At 33.5% G+C, this 16785-nt stretch overlaps 2 protein-coding genes, 3 long non-coding RNA genes and 1 pseudogene across 6 annotated transcripts; 4 read left to right on the top strand and 2 right to left on the bottom strand.

Moving 5' to 3' along the window:
• Nucleotides 1-937: 937 nt before the first annotated feature.
• Nucleotides 938-1636, top strand: LOC106343162 (plant UBX domain-containing protein 12). The gene has a single exon (XM_013782313.1). It carries the CDS (start codon nucleotides 1063-1065, stop codon nucleotides 1492-1494), a length of 432 nt encoding a protein of 143 aa, XP_013637767.1. The 5' UTR covers nucleotides 938-1062; the 3' UTR covers nucleotides 1495-1636.
• An 860-nt stretch (nucleotides 1637-2496) lies between these two features.
• Nucleotides 2497-3571, bottom strand: LOC106296310. Its single transcript, XR_001261180.1, has 3 exons — nucleotides 3273-3571; nucleotides 3042-3176; nucleotides 2497-2887 (listed from the first exon to the last, which is right to left on the bottom strand). It is a non-coding gene; the product is annotated as an uncharacterized LOC106296310 (long non-coding RNA).
• A 2172-nt stretch (nucleotides 3572-5743) lies between these two features.
• Nucleotides 5744-6945, bottom strand: LOC106295395. 2 transcript variants are annotated; one of them, XR_001261007.1, is made up of 4 exons: nucleotides 6601-6945; nucleotides 6380-6486; nucleotides 6004-6284; nucleotides 5744-5921 (listed from the first exon to the last, which is right to left on the bottom strand). It is a non-coding gene; the product is annotated as an uncharacterized LOC106295395 (long non-coding RNA). The 2 variants fall into 2 exon arrangements; XR_001261006.1 differs by having other exon boundaries at nucleotides 6004-6260.
• A 2412-nt stretch (nucleotides 6946-9357) lies between these two features.
• On the top strand, nucleotides 9358-11008 carry LOC106326780. Its single transcript, XR_001267323.1, has 4 exons — nucleotides 9358-9942; nucleotides 10058-10543; nucleotides 10641-10703; nucleotides 10824-11008. It is a non-coding gene; the product is annotated as an uncharacterized LOC106326780 (long non-coding RNA).
• A 200-nt stretch (nucleotides 11009-11208) lies between these two features.
• On the top strand, nucleotides 11209-12699 carry LOC106326769 (annotated as a pseudogene).
• Nucleotides 12700-13165: 466 nt separating this feature from the next.
• LOC106297170 (short-chain dehydrogenase reductase ATA1) lies at nucleotides 13166-15754 on the top strand. Its single transcript, XM_013733449.1, has 2 exons — nucleotides 13166-13559; nucleotides 15214-15754. The coding sequence occupies exons 1-2, from the start codon at nucleotides 13166-13168 to the stop codon at nucleotides 15633-15635; spliced, it is 816 nt and encodes a 271-aa protein (XP_013588903.1). The 3' UTR covers nucleotides 15636-15754.
• The last annotated feature ends 1031 nt before the right edge of the window (nucleotides 15755-16785 follow it).

The raw sequence follows: 16785 nt of genomic DNA, 5'->3' as shown, positions 1-16785 counted from the left end.
AAGATACAAATACAAGTGAAAGTTTGAAACAATCTATTCAATGAAAAAAATATACCGTAAACTTATTATGTTTTAAAAATTGATAGACACATATATATTATAATATATACTAATTTAGAATTGAAAATAAAATGTTTATATAAAAATAAATGAAAACAAAAACTCGCACGGTTGCGCGGATCGAGGTCTAGTTTCTTATTTACAAGCTGAGTTTTAGTAAGCTTCATTATCAACTACTTATAGAGTGAATATTTAAAAAAAACTATATAAATCCTATCAGTTCCTTATATTTTCAAATTTAATTTATTTATCATGAACCTGTAGCTGTTTTCGCAATTATAAATTTGTAAAAGAAAACAACCGATAAGCTAGTATTATATTTTACTTCCAGTAAATAAAACCATTTATCCTTGCATTTTGGGGTTTGTTACGAGTTCTTCATTTGCTGAATGTCTCTCTCAGAATTGGATTGATCTTCTTTTTTTTTTTGTAACTTAAAGTTTACCCTTGGTTAGGGCTATGCTTTCCCTGTGTTTAGGACTTTGTTTTCGGATGTTTGGATCTTCGGACTCTTTATATTCCATCATTAAATCTTATCTTATAATCTTCCTTGTATTTTATAATGAATAAACTTCAACAGAAGAAATAAAAAACATAAAAAAAAACGTTGTAGAGCTAAGAAAGACTCCTACACAAGTTAAAATTTTTGGAGAACCAAAGCTCAATTTACAAGCAATATAAATTTTAGTAATTTTATTGTAGTTTGTGGGATTAAATATAGATTGAATTAGTAATTTTTTTGGTGGTCATACAGCCCAATTTTCCATTAAAAAAGAGTATTTACACAACAAAAGGGAAAAAAGGAAAAAAAAAAGTCGAATATCCATAAATTCATTTTGTTGACTAAAAAATTCTGCAAATTTATTTACAAGGAAAAAAGGGTAACGGCGTTCTCTATCTCCACGCCTCTGTATATAAAGCTGCAATCGCAAAACCAAGAACGCTCCTGCTTCTTCGCCTGAGCACCTGAGAAAGATAAAATTAGGTTTTCTTTGGCGATCGATGGCGAAAAGATTATTCGCGGTGCTCGAGTGCCAGTCATTACTAGAGAACCTATATCCCTTCGTGGATCCCAAACGCCCAAAGAACTTCCCCGACGGCGAGAGTCCAACATGTCCATCTCCGAACTCGGTGATCGGGTTCCCGGAATTGACGGAAGAGCCGAAAAGCGACTCGGATCGGAGCGTTCTGTGCAGGCTGTGCGTTCGGTTACCGGACGGGAGAAAAGTGCAGAGGAACTTCCTCAGATCAGAGTCTGTTCAGCTTCTCTGGTCGTTTTGCTATTCGTTGATGGATGAATCGGAGAGGAGGGAGAGGTCTTTCAAGCTGATTCAGGCGGTTCCTGGGGAGTACAAGAGTCTTTATTACGGATCTGAGACGAGTTTTGAAGACTCTGGGCTTGCTAACTCGTTGATCTCTGTGATTTGGGTGTGAATAACTTACTTACTTTTGATTATCTGGTTTTTAGTTTCTCTATGATTTGAACAGTTTATAGGGTTAAGTATCCGATCAAATCGTCTTCGCATAACATTGGTTACAAGTCAATTTCATTTTTAAAGTCTATCTTCTCCTTTAAGATATCTTTCTTGTCTTTGTTTTCTGCTATCTTAACGTTCGGATCAGTCTCTTGCCAATCTTTGATGCGAGAGACATCTCTTCGCGTTATCTTGCTCTTTATCGCAGTCTCTAACCATATCATGCCTCGCATGAAGCCCTTAGTGTTGCTTTGCAAATGATTTGCTCTCAGTAAACTTTAATGGCTCAGCATTTCCGGACTAGTTGTGGTACCGATCACGGATTTTGTTCTTTGTTATCCAAGGTGTCATTGCTTAGCCTTAATGTAATTGAGATGTAAGGCCGTCTTGGCATTATTGTTTGTATCTTCGGTTTTATGTTCTTCTCAGTCTTTTTGTAGCCTCCCGTAATAAGAAATCTCATTTGACAAAAGGAAATAAGAAATTATCAGATGGATTAATAAATAAGTTTTAATTATTTTCGTAATTTCTTTAAATTATTTAAAAGTTTGTATTAGCATGAACAAGCCTTCCAAAAATGTTAGATATAGATGAACATTATAAAAGATAAATCTTATAAAATATTATACTTGTACTTAGAAATTACTTGTTCATCAATTATTGTATATATCTAACTAGGAACGGCCCGCCCTACGGGCAGAACTTTGAATTTCTAAACTTAAGTTCGTGCACGAAATTTTTGCATCAGTATCCTAATTAATATCTTTTGAAAAAGTTGAAAGCTCTTATAGAAAAGGAAGTGAAATTTAATGGTGTAAAACTACAATACGTTTTGCGGCTTTCTTTTCAAATATTTTTTTCCTTGTCAACTTAGTTTTCTTATTGATCTTAGACCTATAATGTTTTCCAAACTCCCTTTTAGAATTGTCTATTTCCCCTCACATATTCTTGGAATCTAAAAGCAAAGCCAAAACTCACCCTTTGTGACTCAGACATCAAGTTATATATGACATTGCAGCATTACATATCAAAGATTAATAAATTATAGCTTGGAATCGAGAGAGATGGCTTAACCATAGCTTGAGAATCACAATCTCTCGTTCCTAGGTGAAGATGTTATGCAGCTGAATTCTAGGGTATATGAGTATATTCACCCATCAGAGTAGCTACATTGCAGGTTGATCGAGACAGAACATTTATTCAATCCCAAAAAAATCTCTTCTCTAAATGACGCTACATTTATCTGGTAGTAGGGATAAATGACGCAACATACATCTGGTACGGATACTTAAGCGGTGTTAAGGAACTGGGTGTAATCTAGAAAAATCATTCAGCGTCCCTTATTAGATCCGCTGCAAAGCAGAGCAAAGCACATCAAATCAACCGATGGGCGGACTTGAAACTCCAATTGTTTCAACCAAAAAGATTAGCTCGTGCTAAACTTTTGTAAATTTTGGTTCATAGGTGATATAAAGATTGATACATTGTTGGTTTCTGAAGTAATACCTGACCAGGCATGACTTCTCCATTGATCCGTACTGGTTGTAATTCCGGCATACAAACATTCCTTGTAGTGAGAATCAACGATGTCCCTTCCCTTCCAAAAGACTTGTCAGCTCCAACACTACAATGGTATGGTCCCTGATATAGATTGTTTTGTATAAACATCAAAACAGAAAATCAAAGAAGAATGAAGTAAAAACCCCTAGAAAGGGAAATGAACATCAGAGGCCTTACTATAAGATCACTTCACTGTTTTTCCCAGGAGCTTCACGAGTGTTGGAACAATCATAGTTCCTTTTGGGGAATTTTGATGGTTGGGTTGCAGGTCCAGGGAGAGTGTAAAGGTAAACCAAACAGAGATCAGTAAGCTTTGTCATTCTGATTCTATTTTACAGGAAATTTGCTAACTTTTTCATCAACGTATAAATAAAATAAAAAGATTACCTTGGCTGTGCTTCTCATGTCCATTCCAGTACCACCCACCCTGTTCTGAAAGATCGTAGAAACCCCAAATTTAAAAGTAAAAAAAAAAACAGAACATATAACTCCTTTCTTTGTTGTTCAAGATGCAATTATCAAGCAACTAACCAGTGAGAATGACAAAAACATTGGATTTTAAAACTAAACTGCAGAAAGAGAGATGAGGAAGAAAAAGTTACTGATAGTTTGAGTACAAAAGCCAAGAAATAACAAAACTAATTCATGAAAGGAGTATGGCAAAATAATCATACAGAAATGTTACCAAGGAAATTTTTTTAGTTGGAGGAGCTTTTGAGCAGGGTTTAGTTTGACGAACTTGTTTCCCTGTCAAAGAACAATAGATTTTGGTTAAGAACACGTTTTAAAAAGTTGTGATGAAACAAATAGCCATAACAATTATTTTGTTTCTCAATTCCCAAATTACAAAAAAAAAAATTGGTGGATAAGAAAAAAATAAAGAGCTCGAGGTCTCTTACTCTGACTGGTTTCAATCTGAACGGAGCATGACGATGTGCGTGGAAATCTCTCATCTTGTACATTTATACTACATAAAATGAAACAAAGATTCAACCTTTTTGGATTTCTAAAATTATTAAAATTAACTGGATCAATAGTCATTACCCACTAACAGGCGAAATTTGCAGGAAACAACAACAGACGAAATAAAATATTAGATTAGAATGATGGATCTACAGAAGAACAGAAAGAAAAAATGAAGCATAAAACACTCACGTTGACGTCGATCATGAGCTCCCCACCACGCTTGAAATTCCTAACCTCCCAGAAACTCAGCAGCCTCGCCTCGACAACAGAAGAACACCTCCCGGATTTCAATCGAAAAAAAAAACTTTCGAGTAAGCCATTAAGAAATATGAGCAATAAGAGATGAACATATGAGGAAGAAGGATAACCGAGAGATTTTGAGAGCCCGTTTAGCAGAAGCGAGATACGTACATATTTATAGATGGGATCACCGACGAAAAAGCTCAACCGAAGAGATCGTAGTGAGCGTCTGATTGAATGGGATTAAAGACAGCAGGATTAAAGGCCAATGAATCTCAACGTCTCCGTTACGGATCCGAAACGTCATCGCATCCGCCGATACGACCAAAGCGTAAGGGAGAAGTCAGCTGCGTCTTTCGTCGCCGTATTAGGGCTTAAGAGCAACATAAAAGTTTTGTTTTTTCTGGGCTAAATACAAAACTAAACATAGAGCCAATTTCGAAGCCCACTCGGTCAAACGGAAAACATTGCGTTTCAATAAGGGGACACGTGTCGAACGACTGGAGACATAATTGTTGTGCTGTCATCCTTGTTGGCACACTCAGGAGAGATTAAAAGTGTATTTTATATATAAAGATATATTAATTTAGAGTTCTATTTTTTATCCACTTATAAATACTATGGTCATAGCCCTGTGCGCAAGCCCGGGGTCATTGGCATTATCGTTGATCTATATAAGAATCTGAAGATGATGATGTGTTATGTTGTGTTTTTTGAATTGATTAACTATATGCGGACATCGTTGAGGTTCTAGAGTGTACCTGAGCTCAGTAGTTTAAAGTCCCTCATCATACTAAATGAGTTTAACCTAACCATACACATGAACCATCATCAACATGTTTGAAATCATAATATGTTTTAGTATTTTAAGTCCTTGGCAGGGAGGGGTAAGCTGTTTTGCATTAGGTTCTGTATTATTATTGATTTTAGTATTATTAAGCAAGTTATTGATTTGACTCGGCGGCGTTCACAACCATTGTCACCGCGGTTTTTATATAAGAAGAAGAAACCAACTTATCTTTGCTCTCTTAAAATATCCTTTTTATTCAGGAAGATAGTTTATTAATTTGCAATGGAGTAAACCAAGAAGCTCAAAACTTCTTCTGAGTTCTCCTTATCTGATGAATCCTCATTCTTCTTCTTATATCAGGTTTTGAGGCTTTGAAAATGTATTAGTTTCAAGCTTTTTCGTTGTTTTCAGTTGCTATTTTTTTTCCAGGCCTTAGAAAATGGTGGAAGTGAAGAAAGAGTCAGTTTCTTGCCGGAATATTCAAACGGTCGTGAAAAGATACATAGAGATAAGCTCAACAAACAGTTTCTTGAGCTCGGAAATGCATTTGGTATTATATTTATATATAAAAAAAGAACAGAGAGTTTTTTCAATTTTATGAACTTTTTCTTCCTCGGTGAATTGTTCTATGAACTCGTTAAAGCTGATAACATCCTACAATGAAGTATCATTTTTCACGGCCATTGTCACAAATTCTTAAATATGAGACTTGTAAATGCAGATATTCAACACATTAACAGAGTCGTTTGAAACACACCTTGAAGTCTATACTACAAAGTGATGAATTATAGCTCCCAAGGACAAGCACTCTTCCAGTTTTAGTCTTGGTCCTGTCAACAATAGAAAAAAAAACATTTGAGTTGTGAGCTTATGTACAGAACGTCTTGAAGATATATATTAAGGGTATTTTACCTCTTGAGTTGCTCTTGCTTTATTGCTTTTCCAACATACTTTGAATCTCTCTTATTGCTCCAATATCAACACGCTTCAAGGAATGTGAGTATGCATCACTGATTCACTGATGAATGACTTGTTTTCAACTGAAGAGAGTGAGCTGGTTTTATTCACCTCTTCCCGAGCAAAGGAATGTAGATTCTTCATTAGCACACTCCCATGTCCAATCTCAACTGATATTTCTTTCTCAAAAAGAATATCTTCCTCGGATGAAACTGAGATACAACACACGTCCTCCTCTTGTAAGGATTTTTTTTAAAAAGAAAATACTATCAAAAACTCCCACATAAATCCTCACCAAAAAAAAAAATGATGTCAAAAAAAAAATCCTCACCAAAATCTTCAAAATCCAGTTAATTTTATCAAATCTGAACCAGCAATCAATGAAGAACAGTAGTGATTGGCACAACCAGCGGGAATGAACCTGTGAATCATGGAATCCTGCATATTTAGTCAGCAGAGACATATAAGGCAGAGACATATAAGGCAGAGTTAGACGATCGATTATAGAAGAGAAGCAACATATCAATGGTGATAGAAGAAATATCTAGTTACCTTTTCATCTAAGAAGAGATGAGTGATTTCCATAAATTCACCGTTTGGTGTTGAGCGAGTCCAACGTTGAGTGGAGGAGGACAGCGGCTTCAGGAACTGGAGCACCACAGACAGACACTTTGGAGGAGTTGGTATAATCTATGACGGCGGAGACTGTATTGGAGATGAAGGGATTCTGTGTTTACCACGATGGTATATATAGGAATGAAGAAATGAAGTGTTACGATTTTGATGCTTTAATGGTCGATAGAGTTAAGATGGGGAGATGTAGAAATTACTCCTCCATAGAAACCGAAAGGGCTATTGATTCCGAGAAGAACATGCTTGATATTGAAGAGGACGATATTGGAGAGTAAGGGCTATTGAGCTAGAGTTAATAATCGGCCCATATAAAAAATCATTATTGGTAACTATGGCTTAATCGCGGAATCACAGAAATAATAGTTAAGCTGCGGAAAAAATTAATTAAACGGCGGAAAATTTTAAAATTTGTGGAATGGTGGAATATATATTAAATTGATTAAACTATTTTATATGATATTTAATTTTTATAACAAATAAAACAAATAGCAATAATTAAACTAATGATTATAAATCTGAAAACAAGTAAAATGTATCAAAAATATTTTAGTTTTTATTATAAATATCTAGTTTATCTTTCAATATGTTTTAACAATAGATTAACATTTTATAATATAAAAGTTATAATAAATTTGTATTTACAACATAACTATTCATCATTAAAAAATTATTAGTATGTATTTTTAATTTTAAGATAGTATTAACATATATTTGAATAATATAAAAGTGTTAATTTTGTAAACTTTTCCACCATAATCTACTAAAACTCACTTTTCCACTTAATAAACTTTCTCTTTATAATTTTGTCAGCAAAAAAGCAGATTTGCGTTTTTGCGTTTTTTTTCAATTCCGCAACATTTTCTTGATTGGTAAAATACTTGCGGAATCGCGTTTCATATGCCATTCCGCCATTCCGCATGGTTACCAATTAAAGCCACTAAAACTTCCACGCAAAACGTAATCAGAATCTTAAATACAAAACGCAGAATTTCTCCGTGGGACCCACTTACCTGCTGACGTTGGACCATTATATTATAGATTCTACGTTGGACCATTACATTTAATTAGATTTTCTATTATTTTTATTTTTACTTAACTTAATTATTATTAAATATATACCCTAACCTAAAATTAATGAACTAAATAACTAATCTATTATTTTGAATAATGAGTTCAATTTATATTAACACTACTTTTAAGTATATAATCAATTTTTTTTTTTATTAATATAAAAAGAATTATATATACTTAGTAATTCATATATACAACTGTACTTTAATTCAATAGTAAAACACAATTTTTTTAAAACCGCACCAAATACATAATAATATATCTTATAGATAAAGTATTAAAACTATATATGATAAAATAAATAGTAATAGTCATTATTGTTTAATATGTTGGAACATGTTATTATTGATATTTTTTATGAATATAGTTTCACGGGTTATTCCAATACATATAATATTTATCAAATATAAAACTCAATGAACAAAACATAAAACATACTTTAAGTTAGGCTTGAGCATTCATGTACCCGTTGCGATACGGATTGGGTATTTAGAATTTCAGTTCTAATTTATATCACATCTTAGGTGTCATTCTGATAAATTTGTAAGTACAAATCAGGTTAGGAAATTTGTAAGTACAAATCAGATTCGGATATAACACTTTGGTTTTGCTTCTAAATTGTATCACATCTAAAATCCATAAAGTAACCATATATTGTTCTGATTCAGGTTATATGGGTTTGATTCGAATATATCCAAAATTAAAAAGCAAAACATAAGAAATAAACTTATTTATATAGGAATGGATATTTAAGGTACTTATTGAAGATTTAAATACTTATTTTTAGATATAGTTTCAAAATAAATATAGAATTGAATATTTGAAGTACATATTTATATTTCAAATATTTAAATTTGTGATTAATTTGGACTTTCGGATCGGTTTTTTGGATTTTTTGGGTTTTTTTTTTGATTTTTCGGATTGCCCGTTAGGATTCGGCTACGGCTAATAACACTTTGAATTTAGATATATGGTTTACCACACTACAAGACCTATTCTGAAATTTCTTATATTTCGGAATGGGCACAGATCAGATTTTTTGGTTTGAGTTTGGTATAAACTTTGGATTACGGATTTTATGCTCATACTTACTTTAAAAGAAGAGAAAATGCAATTATATAAAAAAATTACCAAAAAATTATTCCGCGCTTTAGCGCGGATAAAAATCTAGTATATGCTTACGTCGAACCCATCTCGTGTTATCTTCGTGTTTTCTAGTAGTGTTAGTTGGTTTTAAAGTTTGTGGCTCTGTGCATACAAATTAAAAAAAATATTTAATTTTATACATTTTAAACAAAAATATTTACTAAATATCTATATAAATACAATTTAAACCAATAAAGGAATAAATTGTAGAATATAAAAAAAATATAGTTATGAAATGTTACATTAAAAATTAACAACGTCATATAATTTTGAAACATAAAAATATTTAAACGTCATTTATTAAAGGGCAATTGCACTTGATATACACGATTGAAACATTATTTAGCTAACTGAACAATGCACTGTTGATAAAATTATAATCCCAAATTTTACACCTATCTCTAGACTACACTACTTCTAACAGTTGTATTTGCACATAATATTTTTGTTTAAAAAAATTATTTAATTTTCCTCCCTTTCCTCTCTCTTATTAAAGACGGGGAAAAAATCAGAAACTCTAAATCTTTGTTGAAACTCGTTGCTCCGCCACGCTGCATCATCTCCTCACGTCCTTTCTCCGCCAGCACCTCTTGCGCTGCCACCGACGCGTCTCCTTGTTCGGTTCGGCCACCGCGACTTAATTTCATAATTAAATTACCTCAATTTTTTCAAAAAGATGAGCAAAATCCAAGAAGATACAGGAGAGAATTTCAGTCCATGTTTGAAGGTTGCGAGGAGGAGGATAAAGAAGCCATAACTGAGGAAAGAGGCCAAACCGGTGTAGCTGAGAAAAAGTGACGGTTAAGCACTTGGTCTTCAACCTCGTTTGAGTTAGAGAACAAGCTTGAGCCTGAGAGGAAAGTGAAGTTAGCTCAAGAACTTGGTCTTCAACCTCGTCAAGTAGCTGTTTGGTTCCAGAACCGCCGTGCACGGTGGAAGACAAAACAGCTCGAGAAAGATTACGGCGTTCTTAAAACCCAATACGATTCTCTCCGTCATACCTTCGATTCCCTCCGCCGTGACAATGAATCTCTTCTTCAAGAGGTAACAAAAATTAAAACTTTTTTCTGCTTAAAGATTAAAACTTTATGTTTGATGATTGAAACTTTATGCTTAAAGATTGAAACTTTATGTTGAAGACTGAAATTTTTTGATGCAGATTAGTAAACTGAAGTGTAAGCTTAACGGAGAAGAAGAAGAGGAGGAAGAGAACAACGCCGTGATGATGGAGAGTGAATTGTCGGTCAAGGAGGAAGAATTTTTGTTGCCCGGGGGAAAACGAGTAACGCGCCACAGCGCCGGAGCTTCCTACTGGAGTTCATCTCCGACGCGCCGTCGTCGAAGTCGTCGGTGAAGTCGGAGGCGGAGCTGAAGCATTGTTTGAGTTTGGAGAGGCTGTCGGCTTTGTCTCCGACATGACAACCCGTGAGTTTCTCGAAAGTTTCCCACGCGCTTCGAGTGGCGTTTAGGAAGCAGTAAGTTACACAAGCCAAGCATTTTCTCTCCTCCCAAGTTTTGTCATCTTCGTGTTTGGATGGTCAGTCGGCTTAATGTTTCGATCCATGTATCTACCTTTGTATCTTGCGTTGGTTAGAAAGACAGTGTTTAAAAAAAAATATTTGTCCTTTCCCCAAATGCCATAAGAGTAAGTTAAAGATTTCATCTTCGTAAATTTGTGGGCAATTGTATTCCTTGTTGTTTTTTTCCTTTTGATCGACCACACATGTATTAACCTATTGCAGACCTATCTATCCTACCCTAGCACTGCAGGCTATATACAACACAAGTGAAGTTCCCCGGGTCAGGTGAGTCTTTTCGCCTCTGTTTCTCTCTCCAACTATCTAAATATATTTTCCGTTGCATGATCTACTAATTAACTTATGTTTTGTGTATTTCTGGCCAATTTGGCCTTTGTTAAAACGAAGGGTACGAATGGTGACCGGGGAATGATAGGGAATGATGCATTTCCTAACGTTTCTATAAAAAATCACCATTCGCAAGGAATAATAATTACTTCTCATTCTCTCTCGTTCCTGTTTTGTAGAGAATTAAAGGATAAAATTATTCCTTGTTAAATTTGAGAAGGAACAATCATTCCTTTTCATTCCTGCTATTTTTTTCCCGTATATTCCTTTTCTGTTTGTTCCTCTTGTTTCCCGAATGGTCACCAGTCAGACGAAGTGAGTATTGTAAACAAAAATATCTCAAGTCAAAAACCATTATTTGATAAAAAAAAAGCAAATTACATATAACTAGTCCTTGAAGAACAAATAATTTACACTTTATCCCCTCTGGGACGCATCGTCCCTCTCCTTTTCCAAAAAGATGGAGAGAACCATGCAGTTGCAAACTTCCCCATTAGTAATCTCTCAGATTTGTTTTCTTCTCCTCTTTGGCTAATCCACCACCCCCTTCTTTCTACAATGTAAGATCTGATCAATTATGTTATCGAATCCATCTTTTCATGTTAATACGATACGATCTCCATAGTTGTAATCGTTTTTCTCAAAGGATCACACATAGATTCAACTCTTTGATTTTAGATTCAATTCTTCCAATTACGAATTTCGCTGAGCTAGTTTAAACTAAAAGATGATTCAATTCCATTTCCCTTTCCAGGAGTTCTAGGGACAAAGGATCATCATCTTCGCCAGCAATGGATAAGGAAACCTATGTGAAGAATCGGATACAAGAGCTTGTTCGTGTCTATAGACAAGACAATGTCCCTTCCCTAATCCAAGAGGTTCCACCTCGCAACAATCATCCATCCCTAGTTTTTTCTGGAACCAATTGATTCATTAATCTTTTTTCTAGGGTCTCTATCTCGGATCCTTTGCAGCAGCTTTCAACAAGAACGTATTGAAGTCTTGCAACGTTACACATATCTTAACCGTAGCTAGCCCCTTGAGACCTGCCCACCCTGGCGATTTTGTCTACAAGGTTGTTCCAGGTATTAAAGGTTTCACCTTGTTATACAGAATATATGTCTTTCTTGCCCTTTTGAGATGGAATCTCTTGCTTTGTATATGTGATAGTTGTGGATAAGGAAGACACAAATTTGGAAATATACTTCGATGAGTGTATTGATTTCATTGATGAAGCCAAAAAGCAAGGTGGTAGCGTTCTTGTCCATTGCTTCGTTGGAAAGTCACGCAGGTTTCTTATATTCTTTCACCCGTTTATGTTCTTTACTTAATTGACCTTGTTCCCTGAATGTTTTGCTCCTTTTTATACTTACTTGCAGTGTCACTGTAGTTGTTGCTTACCTCATGAAGAAACAGGGAATGACTTTAACCCAAGCATTGCAGCATGTTCAGAGCATTAGACCCGTGGCAAATCCTAACACCGGTTTCATCAGGCAATTGCAGGACCTTGAAAAGTCTTTACAAGGTATCGCTTCTCTGTATTTCTATCTCACTTGCAAAATTACTGTCTTTGGTGAATCTAAATTCGAGGTTCTCTAGACCTCTAAATTAGAGGTTCTTTACTTTGTCTGTCTGGGGCAATAGTAAATGAATACCAGAACTCGTGGGACGGAAAGCAAAGTGTTGTGGAGGAACAAGACCGGTTCATCTTAATTTACTCTTACTTGCACCTTCCTCTCTCTCTCTAAAACAGGGAAGCAAGAACCACTTGCCCACTGTCAAGTTTGAAGACCCCACCAAGATCATACCTTTTGGAGGGAACTTGTAAATCTCAAACGAAGCATATCATATGTTTTTGTTTTTTTGTTTCTCCTTTAACAACTTTGACTAAAAAAATGTAAACGATTCTGTGAAGTTTCACTGTTTCATGGAAGCATAGCTATACGGCCAACTAAAAGCAGAAGATAACACAATCATATACATCTTCATATTATCATATATATATTTACTGATATGTATAAGTGCTGCTGCGTAATGTACTTTGTCAAAGAAAAGAGATCGTATATATAGAAAACTGGAGAGAGATTGACACTCACCTCTTAAATCTTACAAAACTATATTGTACAATGAGTAGGAAATACAGAAGTTCGAGAGAGTATATTATAAATTATAACGTTACGTTATATAACCAACCAAAATCCATACGAAATAGTTCTCCTCACTCTTTGTTTTTGTTTAAATATTCATCAAACATGACTTAACGCAAAGAAGATGAGTGAACTAACAAGTGAAAGAAATAAAAGTAGTTGAATGGAAAGTTAAAGAGCATGTCTAAAACAAGAAACTTAAAATAAAGTGGTATAAGAACAAAGTCGACCTGCAAACATCTCAAAAAGCCTAGAATGGCGAACTCAAACAAAAGACTAAATAAGAAGGTAGCCATAATAACCGGAGGAGCAAGAGGGATCGGAGCTGCCACGGCGAGGCTGTTTACAGAGAATGGTGCATATGTCATTGTCGCGGATATACTGGATGAAGAAGGCGTCCATATGGCCGAATCCATTGGTGGGTGCTACGTGCATTGCGATGTATCAAAGGAGGCTGATGTGGAGGCGGCAGTGGAGCTGGCCATGAGACGAAAAGGGAGGCTGGACGTAATGTTCAATAATGCGGGAATGGCTGTGAACGAAGGTAGCATCATGGAGATGGACATTAAGATGGTAAACAAACTTGTTTCAGTCAATGTGAATGGTGTCTTGCTTGGCATCAAACATGCAGCTAAGGCGATGATCAAAGGTGAGTGTTTTAGTTTGGTGTCCAATCTATTTGGCAATTTAGCAAGTCTTAAGAGCTAAGTAGAAACTGAATATCATTAATCATTTTCAGTTTTGATTTAGGGTCTAACTTAGACCATAGGAATATTAGGAATGGTTAGGGAAAAAATGCAGAGGAATAAAATTAGAGGAATGAAAATGAAGATTATTCCTTATCAATTTTAGTGAGGAACAAATTTCTCCTATATTCCTCTAGAATAAAAGGAATAAGAAGAAATGAAAAGGAAAAACAATTCCTGGTAAGGAATGCATTATTCCATTTCATTCATTCAACACCAGTTAGACCCTTATTAGACTTGTCTTCTTAGAAAATATTTGACCAATTTAAAAGAATACTTAAAAATTGATTTGGTTATTTATGTTAATAAATGGCTTTTTAGTTGTTTGTCCAAAAATATTCAATATCAAATGTGTTTGAGATAGAACAATTTAAAAATGAACAACCTATAGAGAAGTCAATTCCAATACCTAAGTAAGGCTAAAACAAAAAGAAAATATCACATAGTGATTACACGGTTAGTAAACAAGTTATCCGGATGTTACTGTTTTGTATTGTTTTTTTTGTTTTATAAATTATGTTTATTGTTTTCTATTAAACCTGAAACTCCCGGCATATATCTAGTGACCCAAGTAAATGAAAGAACCGGTTAAATTTTGTATATAACCTCCTCTTCTAGCTAAACTATAAAAATAACTGTCCTTTTTATTATTTTTTCAATAAAAAGAAATTTTGTTTAATAATTTATAATATTATAGAGATGTAATTCACCAATTTGAATATTTATAAACAGGATAAAAACCTATTCTATTATATTTACAAATTTACTAGGTGTTTTTCTGCACCATGTGCAGTAGGAAATTTTTTAAATTTAACTTATATTTAAAAATACATTTTATTAAATATTATAGATTTTACTATTTTCTTACTAATATTTAATATAGATTTGATATATATTAAATCAATTTGTATAAAACTAATAAAAATGATATAAAATTGTATAATTATCAAAAATGTAGCCTAAACAATATTCATAAAATTTGTAGATATATAAGAAACTAATGATCTTACGATTAGATATTTAATTTTTTTTTTAAATTGTATAAATTTTTGAAAGCTTTAGTAATACAAATTGTATAATTATACAAAAATAATAATATTTCAAAATTTGAAATGTTATATATAAATATATTTGTTTTATAATTGATGTATGAGCTATTACCATATTTAAAAAAAAAGTTCACCAAAAAGAAATATCAATATTAAATGTAATATATGAATTATTACCATATTCTAATAAGTTTTCCAAAAATATAAATCAACATTAAAGGAAATTATCTATGTCATATTTTTCTGGAAGCCATGTCATCAATTTCAGTAGTCATGTCATATTTGTTTTGTGAAATTGATTGTGGAAAGGACATGTGGCAAAATCACTTTGCAAATATAGTATAGTAGATTTTCCAAAATTTTGAATTTCAATAATAATAATGAGACAAAAAAAAAAAAAAAAAAAAAGATCGGTATCATTCGGATCGGTTAAACAATATTGTGCACCCCAATTCTTTTTATCACCAGACAGCTAAATTTAGTTTTGATGCATCTGAAAACGCAAAAGGAGGAGGAGGGTCGATCATATGCACATCAAGTTCATCAGGAGTAATGGGAGGACTTGGTGGTCACGCGTATACGCTTTCAAAAGGAGCCATTAACGGGCTCGTGAAGACAACGGCATGTGAACTTGGCTCTCACGGTATCCGTGTGAACAGCATCTCTCCGCATGGAGTTCCTACTGAGATCTTGGTCAACGCGTATCGTACGTATCTTCACAATGACAGAATCGATGCGGCTGAAGTCACAAAGACTGTGGCTGAGAAAGGAAGTTTACTGACCGGAAGAGCTGGTACTGTGGAGGATGTGGCTCAAGCAGCTTTGTTTCTTGCAAGTGAAGAATCGTCAAGATTCATTACCGGACATAACCTGGTTATTGATGGTGGGTACACATCTGCCACTACTACCATGAGATACATCTACGACTAATTTCAAAGCTGCTTTCTTTTCAGTTGTTTTCTTTTGAGTATATCTGAAATGTTTTCTTGTCATAAAATAAATATTTTCTAAGGAGTTTATATGATATACTTTTGTCTCTAATTGGCATTCATGACATGAGAGCCAAGTAATAATCTAGATTGTTATGATTAGGCTTGGGCGTTTTTATTCCAAAACGAAGTCCCTACCTTGACTCAAACCGAGAAAACCAAAATTCGATCTGAAGTCTTATAAAAAATATCCTAACGGGACTTAAGAATTTCGCGTTTGGAATACGGACCGAAATCCGACCTAGGATCCAAAAATATACGAAATTAATAAAATATGTTAATCCTTTTATATATGTTAAAGGAAATTTAGATATTTTATAGTTTGTATAAAAAAATATTTTATAGTTTTGGTTTTGATTTACGGTTCCAAAAATGTGAGAATCGGTTTGTGAACATCGGTCCAGATTCAGGTTTGGTTGGTTCCAATTCGGTTTTAGGTTTTTAGTTTTCCGTTTATATGTCTACGCCTAGACTCTCATGAGTGTTTTTTTTTGTTAATCCGTGTGTTAAAAAAAGAATTCTGTAGTGTTTTCATAAGCTACTAGATTAAGATCCGCGCCTTGCGCGAGGTAAACATTATATATAAAAATTATTTTATGTATTATATGTTCTTACATATTATGAAATAATTAATATATATTGAATAATTAAAAGTCAGTAACTATTACATATATAATTAAATTGGTGCGAACATATAAATCAATTTTATTAATCCAGACAATTTTTTTAAAAATTTGATAGGATATGTAATTAAATTTAAATGATATTAACATACATAGTATATTTTTAATATTAATGTCTATTAAATGATACTTTCTACTCATATGTTTTTTTTTATCATGTGCATCTTTAATAGCAAAAACTTTAAATTACTGATAACAAAATTTTCATTGTCGGATTAATAATTTTAGTAATTTATAATTTAAAAACAATTATCAATGTTAGTTCAAAACTTTTATCAAAAAAAATTATTAAAAATATATTTTGAAATTAAAATATTTACTTATTCAATATGGTTTATAGTTTAATTTAGAATGATATATATACATATATATTTTAAATCTTAATGATTAATTAAATTAGACTTTTAT

This window comes from Brassica oleracea, chromosome C1, assembly GCF_000695525.1.
Source record: "Brassica oleracea var. oleracea cultivar TO1000 chromosome C1, BOL, whole genome shotgun sequence".
Lineage (NCBI taxonomy): Eukaryota > Viridiplantae > Streptophyta > Magnoliopsida > Brassicales > Brassicaceae > Brassica > Brassica oleracea.
This window is presented reverse-complemented; position numbering and strand designations above follow the sequence as displayed.